Source organism: Anas platyrhynchos, chromosome 7 (assembly GCF_047663525.1).
Source record: "Anas platyrhynchos isolate ZD024472 breed Pekin duck chromosome 7, IASCAAS_PekinDuck_T2T, whole genome shotgun sequence".
Classification (NCBI taxonomy): domain Eukaryota; kingdom Metazoa; phylum Chordata; class Aves; order Anseriformes; family Anatidae; genus Anas; species Anas platyrhynchos.
The window spans coordinates 7,051,977-7,070,771 of NC_092593.1; the positions used below are offsets into that span (position 1 = coordinate 7,051,977).

At 43.0% G+C, this 18,795-nt stretch overlaps 1 protein-coding gene across 1 annotated transcript in view; it reads left to right on the forward strand.

Annotated features, from left to right (window-relative positions):
• Window positions 1-297: 297 nt before the first annotated feature.
• The window catches only part of SMARCAL1 (SNF2 related chromatin remodeling annealing helicase 1), a 33,042-nt gene continuing 14,544 nt past the window's right edge, over window positions 298-18,795 (forward strand). The window contains exons 1-9 of the mRNA XM_027461406.3: window positions 298-428; window positions 1,111-2,068; window positions 2,750-2,800; window positions 4,537-4,800; window positions 4,957-5,007; window positions 8,566-8,749; window positions 9,781-9,931; window positions 12,697-12,855; window positions 14,608-14,673. Of these exons, the coding sequence (XP_027317207.3) occupies window positions 1,198-2,068; window positions 2,750-2,800; window positions 4,537-4,800; window positions 4,957-5,007; window positions 8,566-8,749; window positions 9,781-9,931; window positions 12,697-12,855; window positions 14,608-14,673 (1,797 nt within the window). The 5' untranslated portion in view covers window positions 298-428; window positions 1,111-1,197. The remainder of the gene's footprint in view (window positions 429-1,110; window positions 2,069-2,749; window positions 2,801-4,536; window positions 4,801-4,956; window positions 5,008-8,565; window positions 8,750-9,780; window positions 9,932-12,696; window positions 12,856-14,607; window positions 14,674-18,795) is intronic.

The following is an 18,795-nucleotide window of genomic DNA, read 5'->3' on the forward strand; positions in this document are numbered from 1 at the left end:
TCCCGTGCATTACTCCTACTTTTAATTCTGCACCCGCTTAACAGAGAGGTGCCTCAGTGCACCCAGGCCCAAGAGGCAGCTGGTAAGAAAGCTCTGGGTGCTACTAGGGGGCAAAGCCCCAGCCCATGGCTGGCAGCAGGGACCCCACACCCCGCATGTGTGCAGAGGACAGGGGCAAACAACACAATTAGCGCTGCCTCCAGCCCCCTAATTCACCAGCGAGCCCCTCAGCGCCCCTAAAATGGCGCCGGGCTGGAAAGACTCCATTTCCCAGCGTGCCCAGCGGCCCGCGCCTTATTTCAGTTCCCGGCGTGCCGCCCGCCCTCGGCTTTCCGATGCCGCTGGGCGGCGAGCGCGGGGGCTGCTGGGAGTTGTAGTCCCTGCATGGCCGCGCGCCCTTTGGCGCCGTGGCCGGCCTCTGCCCGCCGGTGGGTGTGGGGGCAGCGGGATGGAGGGGGGCCGGGGGGGGGGGCTCCTTGTGGGGCGGCAGCGGGGCCTCCAGGGGGTCGGGGCATCCCCCAGCTTGCAGGGGAGGCAAGGGGGGAGCCTGGTTTTGTGCAGGGGGTGGAGAACGGCCGTGGCCAGGCGCTGCAGGAGGTGGGCGACGCCTCAGGGCGTGAGGGGACGTGTGGGGGGAGCCCGGTGCAGCCAAAAGGAAGCATTGGGCTGGAGCTGCCTCCTTGTAATTGTGCAGTCCTGTTATTAGGAACCAAATATATAAAATGCTTCCTGCATAAGACCTCACAGAGGCTTACTGCTTTGCCCGCATTTGCCTTCACAGGCTATCCCCATGCTGGGTGGTTTTATCAGGGCTGGTGACTGCTAGGACTTGCCAAGGAGGGTCCTCAAAGCTGTTAGGAAATGGAGGTTTTTCCTTTTTTTTACCCCATACTTTTTGTCAATGTGGGACTAGCATGGAAAGCCCTAGTGGTGGTGATCAGCGTTGGCTCACTGATAGTGGTTCAGCATTGGTCTGACAGCTAGATTTTTTGTGTAGGAGCAGTTAGCGTAACATCTAACCACAAATAATACTGAGCTGTCACTGCAATAAGAACTTTGTTGGGGACGGAGTTGAAACTTTCTGTTTCTCTGTGCTGTTTTCTTACGTAGGCTGGCCTCCACTCCTGTAAAGAAGCAGCTGCCTCTATGATTAAATACTGACGCGGTTTTGATTCGGCTTTGTTTGAATTGTTGAAGATGTCATCAGGCCTTACAGAAGAGCAAAAGAAGAGAATCGAAGAGAACCGCCAGAAGGCCTTGGCTAGGAGAGCAGAGAGGCTAGCAGCACAGAGAGACGGACAGGTGGGGATTGCAGGACCTCAAGTAAAAGGACAGAGTCCAGGCAATTGGGAAAGCTCGAAGCAAGAAAACAATCATGTCAGGTTCATTAGCCAAGACCAACGGAATCCACACAGTCCTGCAGAGCAGAAGAGCTATCTTCAGAAATATTATAATCATTACTCTGCAAACCAACAGATGGCTGGTTCACATGGAGAGCAACAAAAGAATTGTTCAGAGGACGCTAAGCAAGCAAGTGGCATTAAGCAGTTCCCTACCACGATCCCAAATTCTCTGAGTTATTCCCATCAACAAAACTCAGATGCCGATGGTCAGAAACACAGACAACAAGCTTTAATTAATCTTGGTACATTCCAGCAGCCCACATGCTACCCAGCTTCCAAAAACCCTGCAGAACCATCTCATCCTAAATTAATTGATAACGGGCACCCTGATGGTATTAAAGATTTACAAAGTTGGAGCAAATCTGCCATAAAATATGTTTCAGCGCCGAGCAGCGCCACCCCGAGTGATTCAGAAACACTGATAAACAGAAGCAGACCAACAGAAAGCCAGGGGGGAGGTGGTGCCTTTCAGGCCAGTGCTAAGGTGCAGAAGCTGCCCAGCTCTGCTGGTGCAGGCTCTACTTTTGAAGCTGCCTCTCACAAGAAAGTGAATAATGTTACAAAAGGAAAATGTGTGAAATACGGAGAAGGCCGTTTCCTGGTTGAAATAGGGTATAACGCTGAACTCATTGCTGTGTTTAAGAAAATACCAAGCAAAAGCTATGGTAAGAATTGATTGTTTGCTTTTATCTCTGTCTTACGTTGGATCGAAGTTTCAGCATCTGCTGGAATTGGAGTAGCTCTTAGTGCAGCTGCTGTTGGGATGGCATATGTGGTATTAATGGGGGATTGCACAAGTGAAGGCAGCTGAAATTGGGAAGAATTTCTGGGTGTAAATATCCTGAGCTTGGATTTAGCCAGGAAACCAGAATTTTTGCTTTATGAACAGTGCTGTAATAAGTTTAGTGTTGGCTGCTGGTCAGAGCCTTTGGGGAATGAAGGAAGAGAAGTTATCCGTGAATTAGTATGGGAAAATGGGTCGCTTCAGCTGTAGTTCAGAGTTGATGGGCTAGCTCTGTTAACTGGGTTATTGAGAGTAGTGGAGTTTCCACCTTTTCAACTTGCTTCTGATCTTTTCTCCCTGCCTTTATTTGTTACATTCTACTTGTGTTTCCCCACCTGTGTTGCTGCTGCCTGTGAATGATTGATGCATTCTTCTTGCTTTAGTATTGATGTGCCCTGTGGCTTTTTTTTGGTGTCAGGTAGCTGTAAGCCTGTGCATACTGTTTTTCAGATGTGTATCAAGAACTTTGCATGAGTAGAATGAATTCAATCTTGCCTGGCATGATCGTTTTATAGCACTTCTTTATTCTACCCTAAATGACTCATATTCTGCCCTATTTTAGATCCTACTATGAAAAAATGGAATTTCAGCCTGGAAGATTACATCAGTTTCAGTAAGTAAATGGACTGTTGAATGATAAAAAGAGATTTAAGTCTTAACATTCCCCCCTGCAACCTTTCCATAATTGTTATTTAGCTTTGTTATTGTCCGGAGTAATAAAAGAAACAGTGGTACTCAAACATAATGCCTGTCTTTTTGACTTCTAGCTCATAACATTCTTCTGACATGGTGTAGTATATTAGAAATAACTTGATTTTTGAGGTAATACAAATGCCAAGTGTAGACTTAATCCTGCACTTGCTGAATTGCTTAGGAGTCAACAAACCATATCATAGGGAAAATATCTGCTGTGTGGATACTTTATATGAGTCTGTACGGAGACCTGAGCGTTTTCCTCTGGCTAATGATTAATTTCTAGGTCTGTTCAAGCATTTTCTTTTTAAACAGATCTTTTTTACTTTTTTTTTCCTGTTAATTTTGGGGTGCCAGAAAAGGAAAAAATACAGTTCTTTAAAGCTCTGAGCACGGCTGAAAATGAAGTTGCCTTTTTTGACATAGCAAGGATGGTTTTATCTTTTTTGTCTACTGTCATTTTGTTCTGGAAAGATTGAGAGATGACAGAGGCAAACAGTTCAGGTAAGCTTTTCAAAAGCACATTGTATTGAAGCCAGTGATAAATCACTATTGATTTCAGTGGGAACAGAACTGGGCCTGTGTTGAGCACTTTGAAAAACCCACAGATGAGTGCTGGTATTTTAGCTTCCCATGTGGGTTGCCGCACATTCATTATTTAAGTGCTGCTGGTTTACTTGAAGTTTGTCAAGTACAGATGAGAGCAGAGTCTCTGCACCAAGGAGCTTGCAAATGAAGAGAATGTTTTGTTGTTTTTTTTTGTTTTGTTTTGTTTTTTGAAATCATGTCATGTCGGGCTTTTTTTTTCCCCTTAAACCATTGCAGTTCAGCTATAATAATAAAGACAACATATGGGTATAGATTGGCAGAGAGACAGAAGGAAAAATGTGCCATTAGTTAGTGTTGTTAGCCGTGGTCTTTGACTAACAGCTGCAAAATGATCTGTCCCTTCTCTCCCCATGCCCTGGCATTGTGACAGCTGTGGTTGCTAGTAATCGGTAAGATAGGAGCCCGGATGGCTGGGGGAAGTACAAGCCTAGCTGCAAGGTGTGTTAGAATAAAGGGTGATGGACTTCAATTGTAACAGAGGAGATTTGAGGTTTTGGCCTAGATTCCTTCCTAGAGTATTATGAGTATAGGGCATTCCTACTGGGTGAGACTGCGTATCAGAGGTCCACGTGAAACACGAGGCAGATGTGTTCAGATCTTTCTCCTTTGCTCTTTGCAGAAGCACCTTCCAGCCTTCCCAGGCGCATACTATCAATCACCATACCCCTGTCCCTTCAGCTTCTTAAGTGAAAATACCGTGTTGTGACCGTGCAATTTACTGCTCAGTGTGGTTCTGCAGGTTGCCTGTGCTGGCCTAGTAAGCCACATTTTGGGACTGCTGATAGCAGAAGCCTCACACAATGACAATACCAGGCCTCAGTTCCCCTATTCTCACATGTTCCTCCTGCCCCTGCTGCACTCTTTGAGCCACCACTCTCCCTATTCTTTGTCCCTGCAAGTTAAAGCAAGGAATCATTATTCCCTTTCAATGTGAAGGTGTCTGGCTTGCTTGTCAGCCACATGTCATCCTTTTCCAAAGCATCCTCTACATCTCGTTTATCTGTGTCCTTTGTTCTTTCCATGCTATCTCATGGTTTTTCTTCCTAGTGGAAGCGGCGAATCGACTTTCTTCAGTGATTCTGGAACCACTGGAAGGAGGAGAAAATATGGTTGGCTTGGCATCAGGCTCTCGTTTCAGTGACAGTGGGGTTGATGTGGTGTCCCTCTTGAAGATGTGCAAGAACTGGAAGAAACCCTCAGCCCTCGTCAAAGGGAAGTGTGTGCTGATCTCTCGCTTCCGCTTTGAGGTTGATATTGGATATTCTGCAGAAGTTATTGGAGTGTTCAAACAGATGAATTCTAGAAATTACGGTGAGTCTGTTATTATTTTGCTGTTGTTTGGGCCGCTTTTGGAGTGCTGTGAATTCAGCTCTGAAATGAAGAGGCATGGATGGATAGCCATGTTCTTATGGACAGATAAGTCAATCTATTTAAGAGTTGTGACAGTGTTTGTTGTAACTATTGCAGATGCAAAGACCAGAAAGTGGAATTTCTTGCTGGAGGACTATCCCAAACTGGGTGAGTTGCAGCTTTTTTTTTCTTTTTTTTTTCCTCTGGCTAGGGCTATTTTTGGGAGTGGTGAATGAATTGTAACTTCATTTTGTGGACTAAGCCTTTCCACTCTGGGGAGATGAGAGGCTAACGGACTATGAAATGGCTACCTTCCCCTTTTGTCAGACTTCCTTTTTTTTTCCCCAGACTCAAAACTTTACATATGTATATTACTCATGTCATTCCACTGGGTGAGTGGCCCTGTTCTATAAGATTCTGTGCTGAATTTCTGTACAGCTTCTTAGAGGATGTCTCAGTATTTGCTATCACAAAAATCTTCCTGCTTACTACGTACAGCAACTCTACTTGAACTCTAAGGAGCTGCAGGAGAACAGATTCCTCTCTTCTCCTGCCATATTTGAACAGGTAGGCATGGTGACAACTAGGCTTTCTTGTCCTCACAGAAATTCTGTCTTACAGACTCTTTTTAGGTGTGCTCCTCTAATCCTCAGTGCCAGCCTGCCCATAATGTTTTGCTCCCTCTTGTTCACATATCAATTTGTAAACTGGCACAGCCACCCCTTGCTCAGAAAAGAGCACAGAGCAAAGCTTACCAGGCTGTTTCACTTCCAGTTCTTCCTCTTAGTTAGCTACAATATTCCAGTAGAGTGCAGAGTGTCATGCTATTTTGTTTCACACTTAGCAAATTCTGTCTTTCAGGTCAGAGCACGAGGTTTTCAAATCAGCCGATGGTTTCTGTAACAACAGTTCATGTGTGGGCACAGTTAGGGTGTTGACTCCAGCTGGTTTTGTTCAGCATACATTTGACTGTTAATAATAATGTATTTGTGGATGTCACACAATGTTAGGCTTCCAGCTGATGTACGAGGCAGGTTAGAATTCAGCTTTCTCCCGTAGCTGTATTTACTGTTGGCCAAACAAGAAGAGCTGCTTGTTTCTCTGCTTGCTTCTCTTGCATGAGTGTGCAGATCTGCTCGAAGTAGTCGTCTTGATGCAGAATTTCATATCCCACTAGAATGCTTCAGCGTTAGTTGATAGATGCTTAAAAGAAAGCTTACCCCAAAAAAATCTTTTCGAGAACGTCATTTATTTTTCTCTCAAGTGGAATCAAAGAACAAGGTGTTGCTACACCGTTCATTTCTTGGCAGAAGTTGACCGCTAGACTCCTGCCTTAGTGCATCCATGCTGTGCTGGTGGAACTGTGACTGGCTGAACTGAAACGCAGAACTCTTGTTTTGGGTTTTGTTGCTGTTTTTTAATGGATGCCACTTTGCAGAACAATTCCCTCTAAGCAGCATGTTCCTAGCACATCTGCTTCTTAGTTGTTTTTTTTATGTTTAGTGAAGTTTATAGAGTGCTTTGAGATGAATAGCGCTATGCAAGTCCTAAGTATTATAATTATTATTTATCATTCCAGTTGGCCTGCTGTGTTTGCCTTGGTACTTACGGGAGGGTGTGTGGCTGTGGAGTGTGATTGGGGTAAGCTTCAGAAAGATAATAAGCAAGGTGCTCTGCACTCATCCTTAGAAAGCATGTTGTGTAGGACTGAGCATTTCAGAGCTGGAATGCTCTGAGTAGTTTTTCTTTCAGTGCAGGCTCATGCTTCCATGGGATACTGGAGCATGCTTCTTGACTATCTCTCTGTGGCTATGGTGTGTGCCTCAGGAATGTTAATAATGGTCGTAGGGCTGAGAGCTACGTGGTGAGGCCTTGTAGGAATGGCAAATCATGAAAACAATTGTGTGTGCCTTGTTGGAGGCTGTGAAGCTCCAGGACTGGGACAGTCTGTTGACAGACCTGGATCTTTTGTATGTGCAAAGGGCCTGATCTTGTAGCTAGAGCTAGGTAGTGAGAACAAATGCATCATCTCCCAGTCTGTCACTCTCTTTGCTGTGCTGGCAGTTTTACACGTTGCATGAAGGATCCAGAATACCACAGATTTAAAGAAAAATCAAACCAAACCACCGCCACCAAATCCTGAACCAAAAACCTCCAGAGATGTTCAGTTTGCGAGGGCATTTGAGGCTTCCTGTGGCATGTGCCTTTCTGAGGAACAGCATTTGCTTTGTGCCTGTTCATTTACCTACGTCAGGAAAAAAAAACAATGTTTTTAAAAGGCTGGTTGCCATTTCCAGCAGTGATATCTGTTAGTTTGGAACTGTTTGTAGAGGTTAATGTCTCTTTGCCTAGTTGCTCAGTCATCTTTATATAAAGGTCACTTCAGTAAAAAGTGTCTGTTGGATGAATCACGCTGGTGGCAGATATATCTTAATCACTCTCCCAGCTCATGTACAGAACAATAGCAACAGAATTATCAGTGAGCAAATTGTAGCAATTATGCTAACACATAGCTCAGTCTGTGAGTGTAATAACAAGCTTGTGCTCTACTTCGGGCGGAGAGAGTTCCTGCTATTGAAGAAGTATAAATTAAGCTGGAGAGTTTAGAAAGTTTGGCCATTGCCCAACCGCAAATGGAAATCTTTTCATATGTATATTCCTTTGAATTGCTTTCCCCCTTCATGTGGCAGGGGTCCATAACGCTGCTTTCCTCCTGGAGCTAACTGAAATGAGAATACCTGGCTGGGTTCTGGAGGTGCGTTTACTGCTGGTGGAGTGAGTTCTTATTTCAGGGAGCGTAGCACTGGTCATTTTTGCAAACAGGGTTGTTTTTATGTCTTCCTGACTTCCTATACAAGCCACTAAGTAAAAGTGTCTGCTCACAGGAAAGGATCCGTGCACATGCATTTGTGTTCCTAGTGTAGAGGTGTCTTTTGTTCCTCGGTCAGTGGCCACAGATTGATTACTGAGCCTGATTTCCTGGTCCCCACTCACTGCATGTTTGAAAATGGTATTTATTTTCATAGAAACTCACAGCTGGATTAAAAATACATACTTATGCCCTTTTGGGATGAGACGGGGAGGCAAGGATGGCTGGCCGAGTGCCACTGACAATGTGCCTCTCTTGAGGCACTGCCCGTTTTCTTATCCAAATATGATGTAAGTGGGGTGATGTGCATTTTAGTCAGAGCTGAACCTGTGTGAATTTGGGTAAGAGGAGAAGAAGAGTTTTCAAAGCTGAGGATTCATACGACCTTCTTTAACTGTCTCACAGGTCACTCCTGATCGTGTACTGACCTCAGAGAAATGTAGTGCAGAATCCCAAAGTCAGGATCAAGGTGCTCTTACTTTCTAGGCTTCAAGAGCTCTTTTGTTCCAATCCGTACTTTTATTCCTGAGTAAAATGTGCCCTAAACTGCCCTCAATGTGAATAATCCAGCTCCAGCTGTATTAGTAGCAATCATCTCTGAGTGATGGCATCAGACTTTCAGTTTTTTATAATAAAGCCTAAATACAAGGGGAGGGGATGTGATTCATCATGTGGTGCTGAAATAGACTTCAGGGAAGAGGCCAGGCCAACACCTGTGCATGATGCAGTGGTTTCTTCAGCTGTTTCAGGGTAGGAAATAATGTTGTAGATGAGGTCAAGGGATGTGCTCTCGTGTCAGTAATGTAAGTCATGTGCATGGCACCTCGGCTGATAAAAAACTGCTCTGTTCTTTGCAGTGAAAATGTTCCAGAGCCTCGCGTCTGTACAAGTGGAGCCACTTCCTGAGGCAGTAGTGCAGACCTTCGCTGCTCAAATTCAGAGCTCCACGTCACAGACGACAGACGTTCCCGAGGCTGACCTTTCAGTAGTGGACTCTAAAATTGTGACGAGCCTCATGCCCTTTCAGCGGGAAGGTGTGAAGTAGGTCCTTTTTGCATGCTGTTAGAGCTGGTCTTTGCCTGGAATTGTGTGCTTTATATCAGTGCTCAGGCCACATTCTCTTCCACAGAGGGCTCTACATTTCTCTGGAGTCTTGAGTTGTCACACTCTGCCAGTCTGGGCTCTTGGTTGTTTGGTGTGGTTTGTTTTCTTTGATTTTTTTTTGTTTGTTTGATTGAATGACACATCTATTCGTTTCTAGCTAGAATTTTTCATCATGAGTCAGGACAAAAATATCATTCTGCTAGTCTTACAGAACTGTTCAAATGGTACATCTCTGATCTCTCTCCCACGATTCAATATGTGCCTAATTGTCATATGATTTTTTTGTAAGGTCATTTTTTTTACCCAAGTAACTTTTTTTTTCCCCTCCAAATACTAATGTACATGGAGAGTGCCAGGAAATGGGACTCTGGTCATGAAAGGCTTGGAATGGCTAACTGTATGTAGAGAGAACCTTTTAAATGTGCCTGTCTGTGCCATATACAGCTATTAGCTGCTGAATTCAAGATGCAACCCAGGAAGGTCTGTATTTACTGCTATTTAAATGGCATTGTTGTGAATGTTTTCTTAGCCCAGACAGAGCATGAATAATAGCACGGGAAACGTGCTTTAAATAATTGTGAGGTCTTGCATCTACTTCTTGCATGAAATCAGTGTCTCTAAGGTCCAGGCTGCACCGTCCAAGCTTTGGGAGAAGAATTTTATGAGCTGCTTATTTATGTTAAAACTAATGGAGAAGTTTCCAGGTTTACTGAAGAACCCAGATTACTTCCAGGCAATTCACATTGTAGGCTTAACCTGCAAAACATCCCCAGTTTATTGGGTATTTTCTGCATATTTACTGCAGTTGATGCTCGCTGTGGTGTCATCCACAATCTGCAGAAGGATTTTCTCTTTTCCTCAATTTTTCTAGAAAGTGCTTCTCCTCTGATTCAGACAGTTGTTGAGTTGTGCTCACCTTGGATGCCAGGAGAGACGGTAACCCATTCCTTGCCTCTTATTTCCCCCAGTTTTGCAATTTTCAGAAATGGCCGTTTACTTCTTGCGGACGACATGGGCTTGGGCAAGACCATCCAGGCGATCTGCGTCGCTGCCTATTACCGAAAGGAATGGCCCTTGCTGGTGGTGACTCCTTCTTCTGTGAGGTTCACGTGGGCAGAGGTACTGTGAGTTTAGCATTACGGAGATGACCAGTAGAGGGCACGTGTGGTGATTATTCTGTGTTGCAGTCTGTGCAAGTTAAAATTTTAAGATGGATTTTAAGGGTAAGAAGGCAAAATCCATACTTCTTTAGGAACCTAAGATGGGCAAAAATGCATAGCATTGGCATTGACTGTGTGATATAAGCCTGCTTCCTTTTGCTGGCTGATTTTCTTTTTGCAGTCCAGCTGATCTATTGAAAAGATGGAGATTTAGAGCAAATATGTCCTGTGAGCCTTTGTTAACTTTGTTCCTGCAAGTCAGCCAGCTCCAAGGAGGCATTTTACTCATTAGTGCCGAAGACAATAGTTGCATTGAAGCAACTGCCTGTTGTATTCAATTCCTTTATAGCAGGACTTAGATGCTGAGCTTCTTGTTATTCTTCCTTCTTTTCAAGAGGTCCCATTATCATCACCATTAAATGTTTGTCATAACATGGCTTTTAGCATGTCCACTGTGTGATGCTAAGTCCTCGGAGCCCTTTATCACTGTTAAACAGAAGCTCAACAAAGCTCGTGTGGTTGGGAAATGTGATTTGTTGAAAGAAATCAGTCATGACACAGGCTCTTTGGTTGCCATAGGCTAGTGAGATGCTCATTGTGGGAGAAAAATGTAAGCCAGATGTTTTAGCTTGTAATTTTATGTCTGAGATGGAGAGGGTGGGAGTTTAGTCTTCCCCGTGATGCTTCATTGATGAGAAGTAGATTGGTGGGGATTTACTTATATTTTTTCTGTTCACGTTGTTCTGTAATCTGGTTTTTAGAGCATCTCGGCTTGTGTTTTCACATCCAGTAGTGCAACAAAACACTGGGTGGCAAGAAAAAAAAAAACTGAACACGGGAGTAATGCTCCTCGTGTTTCGGATGGGAAAGAAAAGGATTTACTTCAAAGGCCTGTGGACTTGTGATTCACTGCCTAACCTGGATTCAGGGCTCCTGTTGGAGACACTGGGAGAGTTCTGGGGCCTGGGTTCTTGAAGTACTCAGTACCTGCAGCTAAACTCCTACATCCTGCTCCAGGAGATTTAAGCAGTACGAAGATTTTCTTCTTAAGTGCTTGATTTCCTCTGCCTATGCCCTCCTGGCTCCTCAGGAGGCCACTGTGGGAGATATTTGTTAGGATGTTTGCTTTAAAATTGTCCGTGCTGCTTTGAGTATGTGAAATACCTGAGTCCAAGGAAAATGCGTTGCAGAAGGGGGAAGAAGGTGAAGTTTGTTACGGCCTGTAACCTTCTCAGTTCACTTCTGCACAGATGTGTTTAACATGGAAGCTCTTGTTGTGTCTCTACAGCTGAATTGCCAGAAATTGTCTTCATCTCAGCTGCAGGATTTATTTTTAGATTATCTGGGCTCATGCCATTGAGTGCCTTAGTATTTAAGGTGCAATAGGAAGCTAGCAAGAAGGTGCAAGTTACTCTTAGGTGAGAAGCGCTGCAGGCGCAGATGTTTTTAAAATTAAGATTCAGATCTTCTGTTCCGGGAATTTCAAAGTCCTTGTTACAGGCAAAGTTCAGCATCAAGTATAGGATCACTTTTATGGTGTGAATGAGGCAAGTGACCTTTAGAAAAGGAGAGAGCAGCACAGTAGGAGCTTCTAGATACCTTCCCACTGCTTCAGCCGTTGACTCAAGTTTGTGTAGCATCAGCCACGTATTTTTTTGGTTGAAATCTAACCTTGCCCATGTGGTGGCATATTTTGTTTGTGGTGCTTATAGGAGGTGCCTGATAGCCAGGTGTTGGTTTCTCACATGCTGTTGGTATTTGGCTCGCCTGACTACAACATGTAGTTGATGCACGGAGGAGAAGAATGAGGCTTGGGGGATTTCTGCAAGTGAAGGGCGTGGAGGCAGAGATGTTTCCCATCACCACTGCTTGAATACATTTCTTTAGGGACCAGATCCTGATTAGTGGAGCCCCAGCAAGTCATTTGCAGAGCAAGGCCATCAGGACTCAAATGTTGCAGAGAGATTGGTGTCGCTGGGGTCAGGTTTACAAGGGAAGGGGTGGGTGCTCAGTGCCTAACAGATGGGTTTGCAGAAGGATATCTTCCTAAGGGGTGTGGAGAATTTCAAGAGGTTGTTTTGAGTGCCTATTACCATGTGAAATTCATTTGCTGTCATAGAGCAGATAGTGTGGTGTTGGCTTGATCTTTTCTTCCTTTTTTGTTGTTGTTATAATGGTATTTTTTTTTCTGGTATACTTTTTAAGAAGGAGGGCTAGTGGAAGAGTTTTTGTTGGTCTGGATGTGTTATGCTTTATTGTCATCGTGGATTAAACATTAATGTAATGAGAGATGTTTACCTCTCAGAAATTTGTACTTCACAGCCTAAGTTTCCTGCTGAGTTGGGAGAACTGGAAATTTCACTATCGATAGCCTTCATTGCGTTCTCTGTCTGTGAACATAGCAAGTAATATCATGAGGAGGTGGCACCCATTTCTATTGCAGATCATACTTTGTTTTCAGTAAGGAGCAAAAATAAATCAATTTGAGCCTTCCTGGCTGCGGAAGGTGGATTTGGCCTTACAGCCTTGTGCTATTCTTGATCTTCCCATGACTAGCAGTGCTGCCATGGGAATGCTGCTGACCCTTTCTGTTCCCTCAGCTCGTGTCCAATAGTGGGTGGGGTGAGTCCTTGTTCTGAGCATTCATGTCATAATTTGTGATGGGTTCTGTGATCCTGACAGGGTTTGAGCACCAGAATGAAATTACTCTCTCTTCTCCTCCAGGCATTTCACAGGTGGCTTCCATCCTTGCGTCCAGGTAGCACGAACGTCATTGTGACTGGCAAAGACAACCTAACGGGAAGCTTGATTAACATTATCAGCTTTGATCTCCTCAGCAAGATGGACAAGCAACTCAAGAACACTTTCCAAGTAGTTATTATTGTAAGTACACCGGAATTTTGAAGTTAATTATACGTTGCAAGTCGTGTATCCTTCATGTGGTACAGCAGAGAAGCGTGAGGCAGAGGTTTTTTAGGACTTAAACTGTCTTGTAATTGTGGCTGTGATCACAGATCTCTTCATGAGCAAAAGCAGTGGGATTTTATGAAACTTTTTTGATTCCTGAGGCTGTATTTTCTGTCTTAATGCTTAAGGTGCACCTTTGGCTCCATTGTGGTTGAGTGTGTCCCTTGCTGGAGAGTAAGGTGTGTTGTATCCATGTAATAGTCTTGGAGTTGTATCTTTTTGAGGGAAGTGGACTTCAGGTTGACTTCAGTGTTTATCAAGTAAGCCAGATAACCTCTCAACGCCACCTATGTGGGTAAAGCATCAAAAAAACCTCCCCTTGTTTGGATTCCACTGACAGTGTGCATTAAGCTTTCTTCAGTCACAAGTATCTTTGCTTTTGTAAATTAGTTTGAAATCCATTTCTTTCACCTTCCTAGGAGCCATGGTAAAAGGCATTTTTCTAGATTTCAGTTTGTAAAAATTCAAAACACGTAGTGTTTCAAATCCAGCTTGGATCAATAAAGACCAAAAGTGTCTACAAAGCTTCCTGTGTTTCGTGTTCTCAGGCTAGCTTTCAGTTAACAGATGCACCTGTCCCCAAAAATATAACCCTTGGAACATAACAGACCTTTTGTTTCTCAGCATCAGATGGGAATATGGAAGTTGATGGGGGTTGGGGGTGTGGAGAGAGGGTTGGAGACTGAACTGCTCATGAGGGAACTGATTATTTTTTCCCCTTTTCTCCCCAAGCTACTCTCAGGGTGGAAATGCAGATTATCTTACGTGGGCTGCTGCTTTCAGTAAAGGGACTCAGGCTACTGTAGGGCTACTACACTGGAACCTTCTACCAACCCTGAGCTGGAAAATGTTCTTCCTGTGTTCATATGTTCAGATATGGACACTGTGTAAGTTTTTACAGATGCTAGGAGCTCTACTGAGTGCTGAGGTTTCCTGCTTTTACTTCCAATATTCTTTTGCTGACTGGGGCCAATAACGTAGCTTATTTGTTAATCAGGAGGGAGAGGACTGTGCCTGGGAGGCTAAGCAGTTGTATTGTCTTTACACGCATGGTTGCTTGCTCATCCAGACGTGGAAAGATGAGAATGTACCTTGGAGGGTGCCGATTAGATTTTGTGTCCAAGATCTGCTTTGCTATAGAAGAAGAAATGAAGCCTGTTTGGGGGTGATGTCTCAAGTAGGAGGCTATTATCCACCTGGTGAGCCCTATCAGCAGAGCAGTTGGATCCTAATTAGATTTCTTTTTTCCTTGTTGTTTTCATTAACCCTTCAGTTAGGAAAGTATCACTGTGTAGGCCTCCTGTGTTTGCTGCATTTAAAGGACACACGGGCAAATGAGCATCGGTGGTGAAGATGATGTTCCTCTTTCTCCTCCCCTTTCCTCCTCCCCTCTGGTCACTTGCCTGTGATCATTTGAGATTCATGGCTTTAAGGTTTGATTTCCATTTCATTTGCGTGCAACTGTGGGTTTGAATGTGGGAAGCCTGCTACTCCACGTGCTGTTTTCATGTTTAAAATTTGATGCGACTATGCCAGTGCTTGAAATTTCCTCTGGAACGATAAGCTTCTAATATTTTAGATATCTGAGAACATTGGGAATTTGTCCTTTATCCTGCAGTTGGGCTATGGATCAGAGCTGTCTTCATTTCAATTCCTGTTTTGTTTCAGGATGAATCTCATTACCTAAAGAATGTAAAAACTGCACGATGTCGAGCTGCTATGCCTCTACTCAAGGTACGTATGCTGTGTGTCTAACATCCAGCAGCTAAGGCCAGATTTCTGAAACATGTGCTGCTCTTTTTACCAGTTCAGGATCCAGCAGCTGAATTCTGCTGTTGTACCAGTGGAAGTCCAAGTAACTGTTGATTCAAGAGCAAGATTTGTCTTTATCTTAGCCACTAGTTTCAATACAAATGTTAGATGGTAAAAAGTAATGAAAGAACTTCAGAAACTCCCTTGATCTAATTGTGGTACTGATGCTGATGTTTTATGGTGATGGGGAAAAATGGAATGTCAAAATTTCCTGAATATACATGTATTAGCGGAGAGTAGAAAGAATATAGCCGTATCAGTGCAGCTTGCTTAGTGTAAAATCATAATCAGTTACTACTTGGCACTCAGATTGCTGCTGTGTATCAAAATGATGTTACCTAGGTCCCGTCCTTGGCTTTAGTTTTGTCCTTTGCTTTGTTACTGCAAGCTTCCAACGTATTTGTGTGGCTGGCATGTAAGAGCACTCCTACTAGTTCTTTGCGTTTAACCAGCAGGAAACGGCAGAATGGGAGGTTAGCAAGACAAGTGGCCCACAGAAGGGAAGGAATATTGAAGTATGTGATAGCAGGAGAAATGTAAATTTTAATTTCTGCCTGTTGGTGTCGAATCAAAGAATCAAATTGTCCCTGGTAGCCTCTAGGAGATTAAAGTTACCTGTAGTTTCTAAGCACTGCAGAGTCTGTACGTTAGAACAAGATAAATGCAGTTCTTTTTCAACAGCTATCCGTAAGTGTGTATAAAGAGAAGGTTTGATCTATGATGGCTTTACAGCAACCGACTTTTATATGCAAGATTTTTAATGGCAGGTTAAAGGTGGTTGTGCTTGGGTAACTTCTTCATTCTCTCTATAGGCCTGACTCTTGTCTTCTCTTTGCTTTCAAATCACTTGAGGCTTTTAATGTTTGCAAACTCAGTAGGAGGTCCAATTTTACGAGCAGTTTTAAGTACAGTAGTTAAGTTTTATGTCCAAAAATGATGGAAAAATAACAATTTTTACCTCATTGTAGAATGCTCAGAAAGTTTTCTTATCCTTTCCTACTTGTAGCTTTACGAGGATCAGCTCATCAAAATTATTTGCAAGCTATAAGATATGAAAGATGGTACCTGTTAAATGGAGGCTAATTGTCTGTATGACCTTACTGAGAATGTACAGTTTTATGCTATCCCATCACTGGTCTGACAGTGTTGCGATCTGGTGCTCTTGAAGCTGAATTTCACCCTTCTGAAAGCGTTACGAGTTTCATGTTCTCATCATGCACTTTCTCACCCATGAACAGCATACAATAAGAAAGGACCAGAACCTTTAGAGGCACTTCTTGCTTGGTGTTCACATAAATTGCCTTTTCCTATTTGCTGACTACAACTTGTGGAGTGAGTATTTGCTGTAATAGCCACTCCTCTGCCCTCTTCACTTTCCAATGTGTGTTTTGTTCTAAAACTAGTCCATTTGGCAGCTTTGTCCTCAGCTACCAGTGAGTGATGCTGAGCACGTGACAGTGACGTTTCATTTGAAAGAACAACCAAGATATGAGAAGCCTTCATGACCTGAATACTGGGGTAAAAATGGGATTATTTTCAGTATCTATTACATGATACTTCAAAATTGTTGGATAAGAGGAACTGATAAAGTTGGCTGCAGTTTATTGTTGCTGGAAGTTTGAGAACTAAGGATAATATTCTTGCTCTTGCTTTCCTTACATTTAAAAGGAGCAGCAGTGAGTCTCTTAGAAGAGACCCAAAAAGCTGTATCCAAAGCAAGCCATTTAGAGGCACAGTGCGCATTGTACATCAGTCCCTACCTTGAGGGCTCAGTGCAAAGCCATGCCAGTGCTGTAACAAGAACCTGAGGAGTCAACTTATGCCTTGTCTAGGTAATCTAACTCTTGTTGGCAGCATACTACTCTAAAATTTCTTAAATTCTTAGTTACCTTTGTTTTCTATGAGGTCCTCAACATCCTTAAGCATGAAAGCTTAGCCTTGTGCTGAATTTTGGGGAAAAGAAACAAACAAATGTGATCCTTTGTCCTCACTTGCTACAAAGATTTATGAGTCCATAACGATGCTGGACGGATATAAATTAAAATATTCCTGTGCCTGAAATGTGTCTGTCCTTTCCAGTGGTTCTTAATGAATTCCTTTCATCTTGGTAGAATCTGTTCCTGTGACTTCTCCATTTGAATAACAAGTAAAATATAAAAATTGTTGTGGGAGTTTAGACAGAACTGCACAATAACCAGATTAAATCAATACATTCATAATAAAGATGACTTACCTTGGGTATTAATTTTGAATCTGCCTTGTTAGACAGCCAAGCTGAATCTCTGCCTTTGAAATATTTAACCCATGGTTACAGCATTTAAAGTCTCATTTTACTTTTAATATCTGACATTGATTATTTTTCAAAATGAAGTGGTATTTTTAACCACTCAGTTATAATTTATCTTTCCCTGTTCTGTTGAATATATTGTAGGGTAAGCGTGGTATGGAATTGTCAAGCAGAGCCCATGTATTAAACATGCGGCCTAAGTCTGTCAATTGGGGACTTCTAGACATCTTCAAAACATTTAAAAAAGCAAACAACAACAAAACCCACCAAACAAACCTTTGAGTAGTATTCAATATCGTTTATGACCTACTTAGTTGCTACACTGGTGGAGATAAAGGGAAGTTTTTTGCTTGCGGACAGCAGGTGAGCAGTAGCAGGCCCTGCTTGTCACCTTGCTCTCTTCTTTAGTCTCATGCTTCGGACTAAGTTCTCCTGGGCATACTGTCAATACTTGTTCCCTTTACCTCTGTCCTATGTCTGCTTCCCACAGTGTTATGTCTTCTGTATGCATTTTGTTCCTTTTGAGATCGCACCGGCCCAGAGACATGAGGATTGAAGAGGGAGTGTACATGCTACCAATATCCATAAAGCACCAAAGCCCTAAGGGAAGTAGAGAAAGGAGAAACAACAAAATGGAAGTTTTTCACTGATCTGTGGAGGGATCTCTTGGGAACTTGGGTGAAAAGGATTCTACATCCTTCAGCCAGCCAAAGTGCTGTGTTGTTTTTGTTCTGCAATTGCGTGGAGTATCACAAAGCAATGGAAACTGGGGAAGGTTCCACTGGAATATGGATGAGTTTTTTGTTTTTTGGAGGCATGACAGTAAGTTTTCAGTGAAGAACAGCATTAGAAACTGAGAAACATGTAGTCGTATTTAATCAAAGATTCCAGTGGCATAAAATGGGCTTATTTTTGTTGTTCTCTGTATGTTCCCCCCGACGTTTGGATAATATTACTCATGCAATTGTTTGTATTGAGCTGCTGCTCGGATTAAGAGCATGATACACATCCTGATCTGTGGAGGGTTAAAGGTCTTTGTTTCTATTACAGAAGTCCAAATGCATTGTGTAGCTGGAATATGATACTCTGGGCTGGTTTTAATAAAGAGATGCCTAAAAATAAGAAAGAGAATTAGATCAATGCTGAAGGTAGAAGGTGAGGAGGGAACAGAAAAATCTCGCTGGTGGGAATAAATAGCTGCTTTCTTTAGGCCTTTCTTTAGGCATTACAAATCCACGTGGACTGGATAAAAAAAGCCTTTCCTTGTTGTCACCTGCTGAGAGGAAGAACTTCATCTTGAGATCACAGAAGCTGTGGAGGCATCTCCTGATCGGTTGGCACCTTCCAATTTTCCTTCCGTCTCGAAGTAGGGAGGTAGTGTAACTTGCTTCAGTCGCAGTGATTTATCACTATTTGACACACATTCTCTTTCTGGGTGTCACTTAAGAATAGGGAAAGGCAATGTATTTTTGGAATGACCACTCTAGGATCATCTTATAAAATGCAGAGCACTATCTGACCCAAGTACAGAAATAGACTCCCCAAAACAGCTGCAGCCCTTTCCCTTTATCAAATCTTCTATTTTATGTATTATCCCTATTATATTATGGCCGTTCTCAGATTTTTCATTTCACAAGATAATGCATTCTTATGCTAAGCAGTTCAAAATTACAAAGTAAGCAAAAATTGGGGACACGAGTAATTGTACAGCCAGAACCAGCCATACTTTTATGTTTAAAAAAAAAAAGTCTGTCAGC